This window comes from Acinonyx jubatus, chromosome B3 (assembly GCF_027475565.1).
Source record: "Acinonyx jubatus isolate Ajub_Pintada_27869175 chromosome B3, VMU_Ajub_asm_v1.0, whole genome shotgun sequence".
Classification (NCBI taxonomy): Eukaryota; Metazoa; Chordata; class Mammalia; order Carnivora; family Felidae; genus Acinonyx; species Acinonyx jubatus.
This window is the reverse complement of record NC_069386.1, coordinates 112,980,149-112,999,434: the sequence shown is the minus strand read 5'-3', so window position 1 is coordinate 112,999,434 and position 19,286 is coordinate 112,980,149. Positions and strand designations below refer to the sequence as shown.

At 49.9% G+C, this 19,286-nt stretch overlaps 1 protein-coding gene across 1 annotated transcript in view; it reads right to left on the bottom strand.

Moving 5' to 3' along the window:
- Nucleotides 1-6,505: 6,505 nt before the first annotated feature.
- PLEKHD1 (pleckstrin homology and coiled-coil domain containing D1) overlaps nt 6,506-19,286 on the bottom strand; it is a 31,277-nt gene continuing 18,496 nt past the window's right edge. The window contains exons 7-13 of the mRNA XM_027066032.2: nt 14,818-14,912; nt 13,277-13,370; nt 10,512-10,690; nt 9,858-9,990; nt 9,346-9,490; nt 8,874-9,023; nt 6,506-8,654 (exon numbers count right to left, since the gene is read on the bottom strand). Coding sequence (XP_026921833.1) covers nt 8,485-8,654; nt 8,874-9,023; nt 9,346-9,490; nt 9,858-9,990; nt 10,512-10,690; nt 13,277-13,370; nt 14,818-14,912 — 966 coding nt within the window. The 3' untranslated portion in view covers nt 6,506-8,484. The remainder of the gene's footprint in view (nt 8,655-8,873; nt 9,024-9,345; nt 9,491-9,857; nt 9,991-10,511; nt 10,691-13,276; nt 13,371-14,817; nt 14,913-19,286) is intronic.

Sequence of the window (19,286 nt, the reverse complement as noted above, 5' to 3'; positions counted from 1 at the left end):
GGGTTGCTCATCGTGTATAGCAGGACTACGGGTTGCTCCTTAGTGTTCATATTCACCTCTCACCCTGGGCGCTCAGCCAGACGACACGTCCCTCCCCTGCAGGGGATGAGGCCATGTGACTGAGTTTCCACCAATTAAATGAGAACAGAGGTGCTCTGGGCTACTTCCAGGCACAATGGAAATTCGTATGGATTGCTGGAGACTGTAACCCCAGGGCAACCTTGGAAGCCTCCAGCTGGTAGCGAAAGGTGACTGTCATAGAGATCCCTGAATGACATCTAAAGGACTCTCCACAACGAAGCTGAACAACCAGGCTCTGGACTCTTATTCCCTGTCATCTCCCTGGCACAGGACAGAGCTGGGCACATAGTACATATTATCCAATTTACGACATCATGGAGTATAAGGCATACCGTTATTTTATACACCACTAAGAAATCAAAAGGGCTGCCAATCAAACGATGACGCTATGCTTTCACTCAGACTTTTTATCTTACACTTATTGAAACAGTCCTTTTAGATTGGATGAGTCATAGATTTTCATCGTAAATCACTCTTGTGCATAAAAAATGAGAAATAGCAGTGAAAAAATGGGCTGAGGTATTTCTAGAGTTTCTTCTCATTCCAAATCTGACACCTCCTCGTTGACTGAAAATCACAATGACCATCTTTTCTCACATGCTGCTATCCTCTGAGGCCTCAAGAGTCTTGATGATGCAGCATTTCTCAAAAGAATCCATAAAAGAACTAAGTGTCATGTGGACTGGGCCCTGCGGCCAGCTTTATAAATTCTGTGGATCCAGCTGTATCACAAGTGCCCCCAAACATGTCAGATTCACCACTTCCCCGACAACCATGTGACTCTTACTTACTAAAAGCACACTCTGCGGGGCGCCTGGGTGGCTCAGTCGGTTGAGCATCTGACTTCATTCAGCTCAGGTCGTGATCTCACGGTTCCTGAGTTTGAGCCCCGCATCGGGCTCTGTGCTCACTGCAGCTCAGAGCCCGGAGCCCTCTTCGGATTCTCTGTCTCCCTCTCTCTCTGCCCCTCCCCAGCTCATGGTCTGTCTCTCTCTGTCTCTCAAAAATGAATAAACGCTAACAAAAAAATGTTTTTTAAAAAAAGCATGCTCTGGGGCACCTGGGTGGCTCAGTCAGTTAAGCTGCCAAATGTTGATTTATGCTCTGGTCACGATCTCACGGTTTGTGAGATCTCTCTCTCTCTCAAAATAGATAAAATAAACATTTTTCTTTTTAAAAAGCATGCTCCATGAGTATTTTGGGATTTTTTTTTTCACCAAACTATTGGCATACAGTCTACACATTTTGATGATGGGATGTCTGACGTCTGCAAAGGCAATGGCAACCTCACTGAGATTGTCTTGTGGTCAGCAGCAATCACGAGATGCTATCAATTTAAAATATATCCCAGGGCGCCTGGGTGGCAAAGTCAGTTAAGTGTCTGACTTTGGCTCAGGCCATGATCTCATGGTTGGTGGGTTCGAGCCCCGTATCAGGCTCTGTGCTCACAGCTCAGAGCCTGGAGCCTGCTTTGGAGTCTGTGTGTGTCTCTCTCTCTCTTTGCCCCTCCCCAGCTCACACTCTGTCTCTGTCTCTCAAAAATGAATAAACGTCAAAAAAAATTAAAAAATAAAATAAAATATATCCCAATTTCAGGGGCACCTGAGTGGCTCAGTCAGTTGAGCATCTGACTCTTGATTTTGGCTCAGGTCATGATCCTGGGGTCGTGGGATCAAGCCCCACCTCAGGTTCCATGCTAAGCGTGGAGCCTGCTTAAGATTCTCTCCCTCTCTCCTTGTGTCCCCCTCCCCTACTCGTGATCTCTCTCTCTCAAATTAAAAAAAAAAAAGTCTTAAATAATAATGTAACATAAGATAAATTAGAACACATAATAAGAAGTCCTGAAATAGGACAGATCTAGTATTGGTTAACTCAAGTGACGACTCAGTAAGGACCAAGTCTCCCTGCCATCTTTCTAGAGGCACAGCTGCCATCATGGTCACAAATTGGCTGCCTTATTTCTCAATTTCATATCTAGACATCAAATGTCCAGTGGACAAAAAAGGATTACATCTTCTCTATGACTCTAAAGGTGGAAAAGCCTGTATCAGAAGTCCTCTAGCAAATTTCTCATCTCATCAGCCACCCTGGGTCACATGTCCATGCCTAACGCAATCCCCCGCAGAGAAGTGTGATCCCCAGAATTACAGAAGGGTTTTGAGAGCATCTAATTCCACGCCTCATTGTTCAAAGCTTGCCCCTCTATTAGGATGAATCACTGTTTCTATAGCATCATCCTGGCCTCTAGAATCCCAGCCCAGGGGCTTCCCATTGGCTGCCTCTGCATCCCAGGGAGGATGCTTCTGTTCCAGAGGACACTGTACTGGGGAGTGTGGGGGAGGGCAAAGGAGAATGAAGGGCAAGAGACTGCCGGCCTAGAAGGCCTAGAAGCGGTTGGAGGCGGCAAGCAAAGGCCTGGTTACTTTTCAAAGTTCTTAGGATGAGAAGCTCCAACCCTCAGGCCCTGCTATCTTTGACTAGCCAGCCCTTCAGAATGGAAAAATTCTCGGGAAACTGTCCATTACCAAGCAGCTGAGTCAATCCCTTAAGAACCTATAAAAGAAAAGATCTGAGTGCAGACTCTGGGGTCTAGAACAGAGAGGAGCTCAATATATTTGCTGAAGAAAAGAAGGAAGAGGGGCACCTGGGTGGCTCAGTCAGTTAAACATTCGACTCTTGGTTTTGGTTCAGGTCATGATCTCATGATTCATGGGTTCAAGCCCCACATCGGGTCCTCACAGACAGTGGAGAGCCTGCTTGGGTCTCTCTCTCTCCCTCTATCTTCCCCTGCCCCGCTCACTCTCTCTCTCAAAATAAATAAATAGACTAAAAAAAAAATTTAAAAAAAAAAAGAGAGAAAGAAATGGAAGGAAGGAGGGAGGGGGAAAAGAAGGAAGAAAGAAAGAAACCCACTACAAATAAGTTACATGTGATTATTTACATATTTACCTTTAATATTTTACATCTCCATATATGCTAGAAAGAACACTGGCCATGAACTCAAATGCCTAAACTTCCACTTAGAAGCTGTGTGACCTTGGGCAAAACTCCCTTAACCTCTGTGGGTTGCAAGGAGAGGGATGTTGTGAGGACAAAAAGGAGAAATCAGTGTGAAAGCACGTGATGTATTACAGGTTTAATAAATGACGGCTCAAGCGGAGACTTTTGTTTCCTATCTTAAAGGGGAGAACAACCAGGAGATTCATCACCAGTAATGCCCTCCCCCTTCTCAGGGAGGCTTAGCTCACTTTCCCACCAGATTTTGCAGGTCCAGCACAGAGCATGCTGCCACCTGCTGGGAAGACAGAGGAAGTGAATTCCAAAGCGTCTTTTCCTACCAGGCCATTCTGAGGAACAACCTGGAAAAAAAAAAAAAAGGGAAGCACAGGGACTCAACCTCCCCTCAGCTGCGAGTCTCTTATCCTTTACGACAGTCAGGGCCTTCATCGTTGGCCAACCGTTTCTCAGAAAAGTAAGATTTCAATCCATTTTTTTTCTTTTTAAAAGTTGAGTGATAGGATATAATGCAGCCTTAAAAAGGAATGACATCTGATATATGTTACACTGTGAATGAATCTGGAGGACAGTTATGCTAAGTAAGATAAGATGGTCACAAAATGATAAATACTGTATGATTCCACTTTTATGAGGTATCTAAAGTAGTCAAATTCATAGAGACAAAGTAGAATGGTGGTCGCAGGGGCTGGGGGGAGGAGGAAACAGGGAGTTGTTTAAGGCACAGAGTTTCAGCTTTGCAAGATGAAAAGTTCTGCAGATTGGTTGCACAGCTATGCGAATACACTTACCACTTATGAACTCTACACTTAAAGATGGTCAAAGGGGGGGGGGGCGCCTGGGTGGCTCATTTGGTTGAGTGACTGACTCTTGATTTCAGCTCAGGTCATGATCTCCTGGTTCGTGAGTTCAAGCCCCACATCAGGCTCCTTGCTGTCAGTACAGAGCCTGCTGACAGTGCACAGCCTGCCTGGGATTCTCTCTCTCTCCCTCTCTCTCTGCCCCTTCAGCATGCTCTCTTTCTCTGTCTCTCTCTCCAAATAAATAAACTTTTTTTTTTAATGGTGAAAATAGTAACTTTTATGTTATGTATATTTTACCACAATGAAAAAAATAACAGTAAGTAACAGAGATAATAAGCGCACAGGTAAGTGCTTGACTTCACGCAACGGAACCACAACAAATATTTGTTGAATGAAGATGGAAAGAAGTGATGCTGACAGATGGTCTCAGACACCAGGATAAGCATGAGAATAGACATCTTTCCTTTCCCAGGGTGGCCTTCCCAGCGACTAATTAGTCACAATTGCCTTTTCTTTGGGATGATAAATTAGCTGTCTTTCCTGTTCTCATCTCAACACTAAAAGCTTCTGACAATGGCACCGCATCAAGTGCAACATGAGCCAGAACATCCTTCCTTCCTGCGAACTGTGTTTTTGTGATCAGTGCTGGTGGCGGCAGCAGCCATATTTCTATTGATTCTGAGGCTGCAAGTTCCCAGTTCGTAGAGCTTGAGAACTGCAAGGGCTCTGAGCAGCCTCGTGAGATTTCTCTCCTACCTAATAAAAATATATACATATTAAAAAAGTTTTAAATAGTGACTTATTCAAAGCTACAGAGCTGAGACCTGACCTTTCACCATTGGAGACCCCCACCCCCACCCCTCGCATCAAGCAGCCTGCGGGACAAGTCCCTAGAGGAAAGTTTCTCCTGTGGTCAGTGACATTCCAAGGCCCATCAGCCACAGTTCTTGCCAGGATAACAGGACAGGTTGAGTCTGTTCATAGCAGGACCCTCAGCCTAGAGGCAAGGATTAGATCCTCCTTTCGGGGAAGTAAGACAGAGCGCAGAGAATGAGCCCCCAAATGCGCTATCAGCTGGCCCTGTGTGGCTCTGCATTCTCCTGGAACCTGAGGTGCAGCCTCCTGCCTTTTAATTTTTTTTAATGTTTATTTAACATAAAATAAGTTTTTGATGTTTATTTAACATTAAGACAGAGTGCGAGCAGGGGAGGGGCAGAGAGAGAGGGAGACCCAGAATCCGAAGCAGGCTCTGAGCTGTCAGCACAGAGCCCAACGCCCTCCTCACATACCCTGCGATCATGACCCTAGCTGAAGTCAGATACTTTACTGATTGAGCCACCCAGGCGCCTCGAGCCTCTTGTCTTTGAGCAACCTGTCTCGACTCACCTTCTCCGCCTGATCACAGAGTCTCACCCAGAAGCAAAGCCAGAACACCCCCTGCTCCTTGCTCTCCAGGGGTGAGGGAAGTAAAATAAGTCAGTAGCTTCCCCAAGAGTCAAAGCCATAAGGTTTCTGAATTTGGGGAGCCCTTTGCAGCAGGGGTCTGAGCAGCCCCATCCTGGCTCACCACAGAAGCAGAAGATCCCCCAGGGCTGCTGGCCTTTATCTGAGGGCTCCAGAGCAGCCCCTTTGTCTGGTGGGTTTAATGACTATCTTCCAGTTAGACCAAATCTGACACAGGCTGGCTCTCTGAGACTTGAGCAAGTCAGTTCCACCATCATCATTTACTGTGTGCTCCAAATTTTACTCAGATGGTACCTGGATCACCCACAAGCTGCCCAGGTCATGGTGAGGTGGGTGGAATAGGATGGGGGGGGGGGGAGGAGGCAACAGTTACATCTCTCCAGAGACAAATATAGGCAGTAGATCCTTCTCAGGAACTGGGAGCTGGGAGCTGGGAGCTGAGAGCTGGGAGCTGGGAGCTGGGAGCTGGGAGCTGGGAGCTGGGAGCTGGGCAGTGGGTCAGGACCTGAGTATTTCACAGATCTCTTACCCCGCCCATTAACATACTGTTGGGGAACAGCATTACAACCAGGATGACCACAGAAGTAGCACACAAACTGGGACATCAGGGACAACAGAAAGGGGAGTCATTAATAATTATGCTGGGAAACAATACAAACCAGGACACTCCTGGGCATGATGACAGATCAACCATCCCCAGTGAGGAAATATACCAAATAGGAGGAGAATCTTGTCATTACCATTTCTTGCTCTCTCTTACATGATTACAAAACAAAAACATAAACCTCTCCTCTTCAGAGGAGGCATGCTGTCAATTTCCAGTGGGGATACTGATACCAGCAAGTCATAAAACTAGGTGTGCTTTGTCTCCCTGAGGTCATTCCCATCCATGTGGTCTACTCCCTTTGGTCAGTGCTCAAATCAGAACCAAATCCAGCTGATAGTCCTTGTTACATCGGAACAGCCAGGACCTCGGGGTGGGAAGACAGATTTTTCAGTTAATTATTAAGAAGCCACTTCCAGGAGGTGCAGCAGTGGGGAGTATTTCCTTCTATGTAGGGGAAACGTGCTTGCTTATTAAGACTACACTCAGGGAATTGCACAATTCCACGTTTGGCCTGCAGGGGGCAACATCTCTCTAGCAATGACCAGACTACAAGCCCTACTGCAGGAAACACGTTTAATTGGGCAAGGAGTAAGAGTTTTATTAAAAAAAAAAAAAAATCAGATCAATACATTTCCAATAAGTAATTCCCACTGTGATATATTTTCATATAGAGATGTTTCTCTTTTTCTATTTACAGTGTTAGGTACAAATAAATACTTATGGACTGATCAGTTTGTTGACAATAACCCAGACTTGCCTGAGGCATGGAAAGTACAGGGTGAAATGGTAGGAAAGAAACTAGGGATTGGTAAATGTGCATGGAACAGCACTTGCCTTCCTGGTTAATAGCCTGCCTGGGAGCGAAAATGCATTTGAAAATTTCCAAAAGGTCTTTCTCCAAGAGCAAACCATTATTAAACTAATTCCTTTACAAACAAAAAATAAAATGGTAATCTGGATTTTATACATCTTCCTCATTTCAAAGTTCACCCTATCTACATGTCAGATAAATGAGTTCCAAGTTTATGCAGGTTCCTACGTGTTTAAAGTTTTTTTTTTTTTTTTAATTTTTAAACTCATCTTTTTCAGATGCATTGTTTCTAAGTGCCTCTGTCCCTGTCTCCACCCAGATTCCACAGACTGGCTGAAGCCATCACAGTCCACCCAGGACTTGAGTTGGGTCTCCCTTAGCTTCACCAGGCAGCCTTGAGCACAGAGCAGGGCACCCCGGGCCGGCCTGGGCTAGGTGGCCAGTAGACACGCATGTATTTTGAGGGGGAGGCCAGCACCTCTGCCGGGGTTTGCCCTGCAGCCATCTGTGCACCGCTCCAGACTGGGCACCTCGCTCTGTTTGCCAAGCAGCAGAGAATCAATGCCTTTAATACCACGAGCATCTATGAGCACCCTGATCCCAGGCAGACCTCCTTTTCTGGAGGGACGAATGGATTTAGGCAGCTTTGGAGGATGTGGCTAGGAGAAGAGCAGAGCAGACTGTGGGTGAGGGACACACCCCACAGACAACTTACAGTGTGTTTCAGCTTCACCCTAGATGACACAGGGCCAACCAATGGCTACTGGCATTATTGCAGGGCCAGGCCCCCATCTTCCAGGGTCACATTGCTTCACTGGATGAAGCCTCTGCAGGGAGAGGAGGTAGCAAGGTGGCTAAAGCAGGGGCGGCTCAGAGGGAGACATGTGTGATCCCACGGACCAAGGGCCACGACAGCCCGAGGCATCTGTCTTCCTACCCAACCAGGAGCGGACAATGCAGGAGCCAGGGCCACCCTGTCCCACGCCCTGAGCTTACTCCTTGTCCTCCGAGGGAGCCCTCAAAATGGCTGCTGGCTGCAGATCCCAGCCAGGGCCCAGGGCCCTAGGCACACATGCAGGAGGGATATGGGAGTGAGTGGGTAGCCCGTCAGCCAGGGCCCAACCTCAGGAGAGGAGACACCATGGCAAATGCGGTATGCCACAAACCCAAAGGTCACTGTGTTAGGTCCCTCTCTTCCCTGCCCCGCGATGTGGTAAAAGTAAGGGGCCTTGGCTGAGGGATGTCTATGGGTCTCAGAAGCAAAGAAAGGGTTAGGAACCTCAGGGGGAAGCAGGTATCAAGGTGGGGAGGGGAGTCCTTTATACACAAAGACAGGGAGGCAGCATCACAGGGAGTTGGAGTGGGCACAAGTGACAGCTATGGGCCCTGCCCACCCCAGTCCACAACCAAAATGTCTCCACGTGCAGCCAGGCCAGGCCCCGCCTCGCCTCACCAGATAAGCACCAGGTGACAAGCAGGCAGCACCCAACTTGGGCCTGATTGGGCCTGATGTAAACCCAAGAGTAGGTTTCCGGGTGGGGGTGAGGGAGGTGCCATCCCTGTCCTATGAAGGTGAGGCCGGCCCCCAGCTGGGGGCGCAGAGGGGAGCAGAGAGGTGCCAGGTAGAGTCCGACCTCCCCCTGCCACCTCCTCCCGCCCCTACCCACTGAGAAAAGACCTGGGAGGCAGGGGGGGAGCGCCCATCACTTTCCACCCCGGGGAACCACTGAGGGCGCTCCTGGCTGGTTTGCCATGATGTGATAGATGGATTCTCGGAAGCGCTGGTCCCGGCTGAGCCTCTTGGCCACCTCCTTTAGTTCCTCCATGTTGTTGGCATCCAGCTGGGAGGTCATGAAAGACTGGGACGGCTTCACTGGGGAGACGGTGGCCGTGAGGCTGGGCCCAGGCCCCAACCCCAGCCCGCCTCCCTCGCGCCCCAGGCCCCCGTCCGGCGGGCTGCTGCAGCCAGTTCCAGGCCGCACTGCCGGCCTCTGAACTGGACCAGCCCTTCCCAGTGCCCACCTTCCTGCCTTGTCACCCTCGGCCTCTGACCACCCCCACCCCGGGAGGGCACGCGGACGGCCACACTCACTGTCATTCCAGGACGTGCTGGACCGGCGCCGGTGGAAGCGGCAGCTCTTGATGCGGCGAGTGGCCGCCTTGTGGATGTAGACGGAGTTCTTCATGATGACCGGCATCTTGGCCTCCAGCTCCGCGTTCCGGATGCACTCCTCGAAGAACCCTGTGCGCGCAGTCGGGCTGCGTCCTTCCCGCCCGCCGCGCGGCCCCGCCCCGACCCCGACCCCGCCCCCGTGGGAAATACGCCCACCCGGCACAGCCCCAGCCAAAGGGGCGGGACCTCGAGCCACGCCCCCACCGGAGGCTACAGCCCAGAGGGAGCCGCGCCGGGGACGTGCCGGCGGCGGGGGTCTGGGCAAGTAACTCCAACCCTATCTATGGGTCATCTAATGCACACCAGACCCCGTTCCGGGCTCCCCGGGGCCTGCACTCCCGCAGGGGACGAGCCCTAGGGCTGGGGGCTGGCACCCGGGGCCGGGGCTTACTTTTCAGATGGCTCACGTCAGCCCGCATCCTCTCCTCCTTCTCCTTGTTCCGCACCTTGGAGTTAAGCCCTTGTTCCAGACTCCGCAAGGCCCCCTCTGCCTCCCGCAGACGCCTCTCCAGGTCCATGCGGACCTTCACCTCAGCCTGAGGGGGGAGAGAAGAGAGAGAGAAGTGGGGTCCTGGGGGGCAGCTGCCGTCTCCCTGGAAGCCTTCCCTGATCACCCCTGGCTCAAGCGGGCTTTCTGGCCTGTGGACTCGGATGGAAGTTAAGCACATCCTGCCCCGTGTCTTGCGCCCTTGACCAGGTGGCCTGGACTCAGTCCCTGCACCTGGCAGGTGTGTACCAATGATGCCCTCCACCCAAGCAGCAGGATCACTGCTTCCCCAAATGGTGGCTCCATCGCCTGCCCCTGGCGGGTCAGGCTGGCAGAGATCATCCAGGTAGCTGCCCGGTAAGGGATGTGAGGGAAGGTCCACCCACACAGGCTGCTCCCAGCAGGCCCAGGCCAACCTTGAGCTCCCGCTCTGCCTGCTGCTTCTCTGCCGTCAGCTCCTGCAGCGAGTTCTGCAGCGCCTGGGACTGGCTCGAATAGAACTCGCGCTCCTCCTCCAGGGCCCGAGAGCGCTCTTCGTTCTCCTTCATCCTGCCCGGGGCAGAGGTGGTGCTCAGTGCTCACTCGCCAACGGGCCTTTCCAGTGGGAGAGCAGCCGCTCCTAGAGACCCGGCTGGAGAAACCCCGAGACCCAGAACTTTCTGGGGATGCGAGGGGTGGTGTGGTTAAGCGAGGAGAGCCCCCGCCTGAAGACTGGAGTCTTGGGTCCAGGTCTTGCTAGTTCTGTGACCTCAAGAAAGTCCTACAAATCCTCGGAGGCTCAGTTTCCTCATTTGTGCAAAGGGGCTTGGAGGACCTGCCCTGCCTGCCACAAAGCATTGTTAGACCGAACTAATGTCTGTCTGTATGGTTCATACCAGTCCAAGAGACCATGATCAGGTCGGCTCTAGGTAGTGAAAGTTTTCTTCCCATTTGCCTGGTGGGGAAACTGAGTCCTAGGCAAAAGGAAGTAAGTGACCTATCTGGTCAAAGCCAGCTAGAACCCAAGAGTCTGGATGTGCAGTTCAAGGGATGTTATCAAAACGGGACTCAGGGGTTGCAGGCCCCCTTACCGCTTCTCAGCCAGGAGCTTCTCCTCCAAAAGCTGCTGCATCTTTTCTTCTATCTGCCTCAGGTTGCTATGGAGACCCCCATTGGGAGGGGGCTGCTCACTCTGATTGGCCAGTGTCTGCAGCTGGTTCTCATTCTCCTCCAGCATAGCCAGGGTTTTCTTCTTCTCTATGGAGAGTTCCTGGTATGGATGGGGGGAGGGAAGAAGGGAAATAACCTAGTTTAGGTTTTCCAACATGGCTGCCCTCACCTGCCTTTCAGTTTCAGGGAGGGATGTCCTCATCACTCAATCTTCTATAAGAGACACCATTGGGGGTTGGGGGGGGGGGTGCACCTGGGTGGCTTAGTCAGTTGAGCATCCAGCTTCAGCTCAGGTCATGATCTCGCGGTCTGTGAGTTCGAGCCCTGCGTCGGGCTCTGTGCTGACAGCTCAGAGCCTGGAGCCTGCTTTGGATTCTGTGTCTCCCTCTCTCTGCCCCTCCCCCACTCATGCTCTGTCTTTCTCTGTCTCAGAAATAAACATAAAAAAAAAAAAAAAGAGAGAGACACCCGTGGAATGCAAGCAGGTGCAACACCTCTGGAAAACAGTATGGAGGGTTCTCAAAAAACTAAAAATAGAACTACCCTATGACCCAGCAATTGCACTACTAGGCATTTATCCAAGGGATACAGGGGTGCTGTTTCGAAGGGACACATGCACCCCCATGTTTATAGCAGCACTATCAACAATAGCCAAAGTATGGAAAGAGCCCAAATGTCCATGGATGGATGAATGGATAAAGAAGATGTGGTATATCTATACAATGGAGTATTATCAGCAATCAAAAAGAATGAAATCTTGCCATTTGCAACTACATAGATGGAACTGGAGGGTATTAGGCTAAGTGAAATTTGTCAGAGAAAAATAAAAATCATATAACTACACTCATATGAGGAATTTAAGAGACAAAACAGATGAACATAAGGGAAGGGAAACAAAAATAATATAAAAACAGGGAGGGGGACAACACAGAAGAGACTCATAAACATGGAGAACAAACTAAGGGTTACGGGAGGGGTTGTGGGAGGAAGGATGGGCTAAATGGGTAAGGGACACTAAGGAATCTACTCCTGAAATCATTGTTGCACCATATGCTAACTAATTTGGATGTAAATTTAAAAAAATAAAAAATAAAACAAGTTAAAATTAAAAAAATAAAAATAAAATATCCACCAAAAAAAAAAAAAGACACCCCAAATATCTTCCTTCTTCCATGGAGGTAAAAGGCCAAAACCAAGATCTCCTTCCTCACAAAGAGGCAAGGTTACTCCTCCACAGAGGGACTCAGGGAGGAGCTCAATGCAGCTTCCAGTGGAAGTGGCACCTACTAAAACCGGCGTCCAAGGGCACCATGACCTTCTGGGGTCTTTATTCCCCGAGGGCTGAGTGAGGGCATGTGTTGGGCTCATATGAAAAACGCTCAAAAGGAGCCAGCCCTAGAACAGATTTAGATGTCCTCGTCATTTATCAGGCTGGGGTCTTGCACTACCCAGAAATTCTAGAGTTGAAACTCTCCATGAGAACCATCTCTCATGATGTGAACTGAAAAGAGAAACAAATAAAGGCACCACAGACTAAGCCTCTAGTCAGTGGAGAGAGGATAGAAACCCTTGCAGACCTCAAGGCAATTCATGAATTCAGAGTAAACATTAGCGCTGTGCCAGGCTACCGCTAGGTGCTGGGCTGGGAGACACCTTAAGACACAGTCTAGCGAAGTTCACCGTTTAGAAGACACAACCTAGTGTCCCATAACAAGACGTGCAAAGTGCTGCCGGAGCCAGGAGCTCACAGCAAAACCTTGCCTAGAAGAGTCAGGGAAGCTTGGCTACAGTTCTGTTGGAGTTGAGTCTTAGTAGGATGGATGAGTTCTCCAGGCAGAGAAGAGGTGAAAGAACATTCTATGTAGAAGGAATAGCATGGCGGGGCGCCTGGGTGGCTCAGTCGGTTAAGTGTCCAACTTCGGCTCAGGTCATGAACTCGCGGTTTGTGGGTTCGAGCCCTGCATCGGGCTCTGTGCTGACAGCTTGGAGCCTGCTTCGGATTCTGGGTCTCCCTTTCTCTCTGCCCCTCCCCTGCTCATGCTCTGTCTCTCAAAAATAAATAAATATTTTTAAAAAATTAAAAAAAAGAAGAAGAAGGAATAGCATGGGCAAAAATGTTGAGTCTGAAAGGGGTTGGCCTCATCGGGACAGATGAGCTCAGTGGTTTGGAGTAGGTGTCAGGGTGTCTTTGTGCAAGGTGCAGAGGGGCAACTCAGGAGGAGCCGGGGAAGAGGGGCTGGGAACAGTCTGTACTTTGTCCTTGACACATGCCACTGCCTCTCTCCCCCTCGCAGTTGCTGTGGTATCAGAGGCAGGTGACATACAGTTAATTTCCCTTCATGCTCAATTTCACCCAGTAGCAGCTAAGTGAATGAGCCACAAGAAGGAAGAGGTGGGTGGTCCCGCCACCCAACCTAATCAACCCTCCATGTGGTATAAAGATATAAACTCTGAAGAAGATGGATTTCCCAAGGGCACAGTCACAGCAAGGCAAACTTGAATTTGCTTCCATGGGTCCTGCTTTAGGCCTCCCGTGCTCTCTGGTCCACAGAGAAGAGACCTTTTAGATCATCACTCCATCGGGCCTTGTTCCCCTTGTGGAGAACCCTCTGGGGGAAAAACAGTATCACGTGGCCCAACCAAGCAGCCTGCCTCCAGGCCCACCAGCCCACCAGCGGCTCCTCACCTCCAGCGTCTGCTGCAAGGACTCTGTAAGGTGCCTCAGCTCCTTCTTCTCTTGCTCCACACCCTTGAGGCATCTTGCGGTCAGTTCTAGCTCCCTGCAGGGACAGAAGGCTGGGTATGGCAGGGCCCACCCCTCCCAATCCCCTCTGCACACAGAAATGCTTCTGCTTCACCTCCCGACATGGCTCAGAGGGGGCCTTGGAAGGCCAGCCCCTCTCTGCATGGCGGGGTCCTGACAGCAGCTGTAGGAACCTGGGGTTGAAAGGAGGAGATCCCGGCCAAGTGGGGTTGACATCACTTGCTCCAGGGACACATGCATCTGTCAGGTGGGATAAACCCAGGACCACCCCACAGGCAGAGAGAAGCAGTGGAGAAACAAAGGGAGGGGGCCTGGCCCCACCTCCTTTCTTCCCTGGACAGACCCTGCCAGTATCCCTACTCATTCTCACATGGGTCATGGCTGAGGCCCTTCTCTGCAGTGACAACCCCTTTGCTGCTTTCTTAACCAGCCTGGGCCACCTCAGGCCTTTACCCCTAGTTTCCCTTCCTCCTGCTTGAAATGCCTTTCCCGTTTCTCCTGCCCAATTTCCTAATCCTACCCATCCTTCAAGGCCCCGCTCAATTGAACCCCTCTTCATGCCCACAAGGATCACATGTATACCTTAATTCCTAGGACACAGGGAGTCTGCACTGTGGTCCCTAGTGCCTGACTATATATTATCGTGTGGATGTTTCCTGGGTGTTAGTCTTATTTTCCCAACAAGAGTGTAAGATCCTGCATGGTAAGATAAGGGGACTTATCCTCTATTCCAGTATCTGGCACAATTCTGGAGATAAGCAGGTGCTCGGCTATTTACTTGGTAAGATCCTCAGTATTTCTCCCTCCCCAAAGTGCTTGTCTAATTGACTTCCTTTTATAAGGCTGCTGCAAGAAAAACCTTTGTGGGCTAACACTGATTATCAGTAGTGATGAGGAGGAGGATGCCGACAACGAGGACAACCACCGCCATCAACAGCACCCAGAGCACTGGTCTCCAAATTCCTGGATCGGCTGAATCAGAATGACCCGAAGAGCTTTTGTAAAATATAGATCTCTGGGCCCTACTTTCCAGAGATTCTAATCCTGGTGTATGATTATAATGTGCAACTGGTTTGCAAAGCATACACAGGACTAAAGATCCTGAGGGACATCGTTAGCCAGAACGTGACGGGACTGTGCAGGCAACGCTGGGGGGTCTTGGCTAACAGCACCTCCAGGCCAGCTTGTTCCCCTCTGCCTCTGGGTAAGGAAGGCTTGACAGAGGCAAGAGGGGCTTGTTGCTTGGGGGGGACGCCTGTCGGCACCTACCGGTGCCTCACCTCCAGTTCGTGTGGGGTCTACAGCTCCTTCTGGGCTGCCCTGAGGCCTGGAGCACTGGGAAGATAGACCCAAACCAAGCCATCAAGTAACAAGACTCTCCTGGGCGAGACCTCTCCAGGCCCGATGGGAAATGTGGGTCCTAATGCCCTGCCCCAGGCACACCTTCCTCCCGCCCCCACCACCTTTTGATCTGCTCCTGCTCCATTTTCAGCTCCTGCACCACCTCCTCGAACTGCTGCTTCTCGGCCTCCAGCACCTGGTTCAGGCGCTCAAGCTCCTGAAGAGAACCAGAGGGGAAGAGAAGAGTCATGGGCAGCAAAGGGCCCCTGAGGTCAGGAAGCGTCCCTCTAGTCCAGGGGCCCCTATGTGATGCGGTACAGTCTGGGCCATATGCTGGCACAGACTTGGAGTTAAGTCCTAAGGAGCCCTGGTCCCACTAGTCGACACAGAGTCTCAACAAATCCCCAGTCTGCGATGGGCGTGGCCTTCTCAAACACACTGAGCATGCTCAACACCGTGGCCTGTGCCTGAAGGTGATGATAATTCTAGGTGTCTACTCTGCTGGGCAACTCCAGTCACGAACCCCCTCAGGTAGGCTGGCTGGCTCTCAAGCCCTGGAGGAAAATGTGGTGGGTGTGTATTTCCATTAAAGATTCCTATGGGGCGCCTGGGTGGCTCAGTCGGTTAAGCAAGCATCTGACTTCGGCCAGGGTCATGATCTCATGGTCCGTGAGTTCGAGCCCCGCATCAGGCTCTGTGCTGACAGCTTGGAGCCTGGAGCCTGTTTCAGATTCTGTGTCTTCCTCTCTCTCTGACCCTCCCCCGTTCATGCTCTGTCTCTCTCTGTCTCAAAAATAAACGTTAAAAAAAATTAAAAAACAAAAAGATCCCTAGAGTGACATCTGTCAAAGGTGTCAAAGAAAAGCCAGTCCCGACCCAAATAATCAGAAAACTTTATTCTCAAGGCTCTAGGAAGCAGCCAGCCTAGGTGCCTGCAGCTTCCCTTATACTCAGCCCTAAGGGAACAGGAGAGCCAGAAAGCCCAGGGCGGGGCCCCAGGGCCAGACTAGTCTTGTCAGGAGGGCTGGTAAGCACAGGCATGTGCCCTCCGAGGGTCCCGTTTTCCTGGGCTGCAATGGCAGCTGGGGTTGCAGGGCACCCTTCAGGCGAAGCTTAGCTGGCAGCATTTTTGTGACACCTGCTTTGCTCCTCCACATTACACACTGTGGGAGGATATTATTCCCAGCACCTCAGGTGCCAGCAGGCCCTTGCTATGCCTCCAAGAACCAGATAACAAAACTGACGCTCCTAAAAATAACATGACAAAACAATCAATTGGCTTCTCCTCTCCTTCCTCCCCATGTGGGGCCCAGGTATGTGTGATGAAATGCTTTTCCCACCTAAGTCAATGTGTCTGGGCAACACATATGCTGTGTGGCAATAAGAGAACAGACATCCATGAATCAGAGCCGTCTATGGTCAAGGGGCCTGAAAGCACTTCAGTCTTCATCAGACACTTGAATCCTGGGATCAGTTTTCTGCCAAGAGATGGCCTGGGCTCTGCCTGAATGGCTGTCATGACAGGGAATTCACCCCCTCTTAAGACAGCCCATTTCATTCCAGAACAACCTGATCAAAACTCTTCCTTCCGGGTCCGACCTCAGATGAGCCCTCTCTGAAAGCTACAAAGACCAAAACATGGATGAAGGACCGCAGATTTTGCCGAAAGTTTTGTGGGGCTCAGAGGAGAGGGCTGAATCTCATTTATGGAGCAAAACTTCCCTTCAAAACCCCTGTAGCCACCTCCGTCCTTTGCACAGACTCTCCCTTCGGCAGCTGCCTTCCTGCCTGGAACTTGCTGTCCTTGGTCATAGTGTCCCCTTAAGCTCTTCTCCTCAGCCACGAAGACTGAATACCCCTAGCCAGCAAAGTAAGAGCCAGTGAACAGCTCTTAGCAAAACAGACGACCGGCAAAGCCAAGGACACAGCCAACTTCTGGACACCCTGAGTGTCGCAGGTCCACCTAGGGGAGGGGGCGGCCCGTTTCATCCACCTGTTCCATCTGGGCCCAAATCTGCCTCCTTATAACTTCAGTGGGCTGACCTTCTGCCCTTGGAGCCACAGAACAAGACTGATCCTTTTTCCCTTCGTGTGTTGGGGACAGTTTTCTGTCCCCAAGTCTCCTCTCCTCCAAGCCAAATAATCCCTGTTCATCATGCTTCACTGCATTATTTCTAAGTTCCCAATAAAAGCAATTATGCTTTTGAAAAGAATGCAAGCTCCTGAATGATTGGGAAGACTAAATACAGTGGAGGTTCTTCCCAATTAATTTACAGGCTCATGTGATTCCAATAAAAACCCCAATGGGATTTTTAAAAAATAGTTTCATTCATTCACGCATGCCACACATAGTTATTGAGTGTTTAATAGGCACCAAGGACCTGCCAGGCTCTGCATTGAGGATGTGAGAATGAGCAAACCCAGACACGTCTCAGTTCTCATGGAGCTTACAGCTCAGTGCAAGAATCAAAAACTAATAAAATAATCACACACGAGAGTATCATTACAAACCAAGGTATGTGAAGTGCAGGATGGGAACACGGTTCTTTGTAAAGCTGTCTTGGACAAGAAGTAGGGAATGATTGGTGGTTGGGGGGGGGGGTGGGGAGCAGATTTTTGAGCCAACATGTGAAGGTGCATAAAGAGCAGGAAGAGGAAACAGCATTCCAGGAACAAGGATCAGTATGTGCAAAGGCCCTTCAGAAACCTGCAGAACCTGAAAGAACCAAGACATTCTCACACTGCTGGGCCCACAGTGAGGGTGAACAGCAGGAGGGAAGCTTGACCACACAGCGCCTTGGGCTATGCTGAGGATTTTGTGGTTTTCCTGAGTCAGAACAAACAATGAAGGTTTTGAGCAGAAAGTAGGGGAAGAAGACGGGCAACGCAATCCGATTTCCATTTTAAACGATGACTCCAGCTGCAGCGAGGAGAAAAAGGATGAAAAGGGGCCAGGAGGGATACAGGGAATCTGGCAGGAGGTGGGGGGAAGCCACTGCATTAGTTCAACAAGACCTAATAGTAGTGTGAACTTGAGCAAGGTGGTGAGATGGAGAGAAGTGGCCAGACAGCTTCTAGAGATTTGGGGGTAGCTAGCAGAACTTGGGGGTGGAGTGGGAAAGGGTGAGATGGGGAGGCCAGGATGAGGCACAACTCTCAGGTTTCCAATCTGCACAAACAATGGGAGGAGGTGAATTCCCTGAGATAGGGAGCGTTAGACCATCAGCTCTGCTGGGGAAGATCATAAGTGGCCTTGGACGTGTTAAGTTTGCAGTACCTTTGAGACATTGGCTGGAGATGTGAAGCCAACGGTTGGATAGAAGGGGCTGGAGCTCAGCAGAGAGAAGGGACTGCACCTGTCAAGGGGGAGACATTTGCACATACATAGTAAATGAAACTGGGGGTGTGGTCTAGATGGCCTCTGGATCCAATGCAGGAAGAAGAAGGGGTATGGGGGGGTACTCTCTGGGATGGGCAATACCACCTTGTAGGGTTCATGGGAGGGTAACCTGGGCTAATCCACGCAAACTGTCTGCCGCACAATAAGTGCTTAATAAACGATGGATAGTATTATAAATTGAAGCTGTGTAGTATCTATTCAAGAATTGACAGCAATTCAAAGGAATGGAAAAGAGAATTCTGAGACAGATTTGGTATATGATGATAATGACAATGATAGCACTCGCTGTGAGTTTCCTGTTCTAAGTACTTTACATGTATTAATTCATGTAATCCTTACAACAGCTCTGAAAGTGGATAATATTTTTGTCCTCATTTTATAGATGAGAAAAGCAGAGGTACATAAGGGTCAAGGAACTTGCTCAAAGTTACACATGTCTTCATCCCTCTTCCCCACGCTGTAGCTAGTCGGTGATGGAGGGACTGAAACACAGGCAGTGGGGTAGAGCGAGATGGAAATGTCCATGCACTGTGGCTGAGAGTGAAAACTGGTACAAAATTTCTGGAAAGAAATTTGTCAATATGCATCAGGAGTCTTAAAAGTTCTTGCCCAGACTCCGTGATTTTGCCCATAGGAAGGAACCTCTCCTAAACAATTAGATAGTAGGCCATGATTCATGTGTGCAGAGGTGCTCACTGTGGCATAATTTATAATAGTGAAGACAGCCTAGGGGCGCCTGGCTGGCTCAGTCAGTAAAGTATCTGACTTCAGCTGAGGTCATGATATCACGGTTTGTGGGTTTGAGCCCCACATCGGGCTCTATGCTGACAATGCAGAGTCTGCTTGGGATTCTCTCTCTCCCTCTCTCTCTGTACCTCCCCCACTTGTGCTTTCTCTCTCTCAAAATAAAGAAATAAACTTATACAACTAAAATAATAATAATAAGAAGAAAATAAAACAGCCTAGATGTCCAAAAACAGAAGGTGAGTTAAATGAAACATCACGTAGGATGTATCAGTACGTGGTCATCAAAACTGACGTTTTCAAAGAATGTTGAATGACATGAAAAATTGCTGAAGGTACAAATGTTAATGAAGGTATAATGAAAAAGCAGGCCATAAAATGGAATATCTGCTATGATCCTATTTTGTTTAAAATATAGGGGCACCTGGGTGGCTCAGTCGGTTAAGC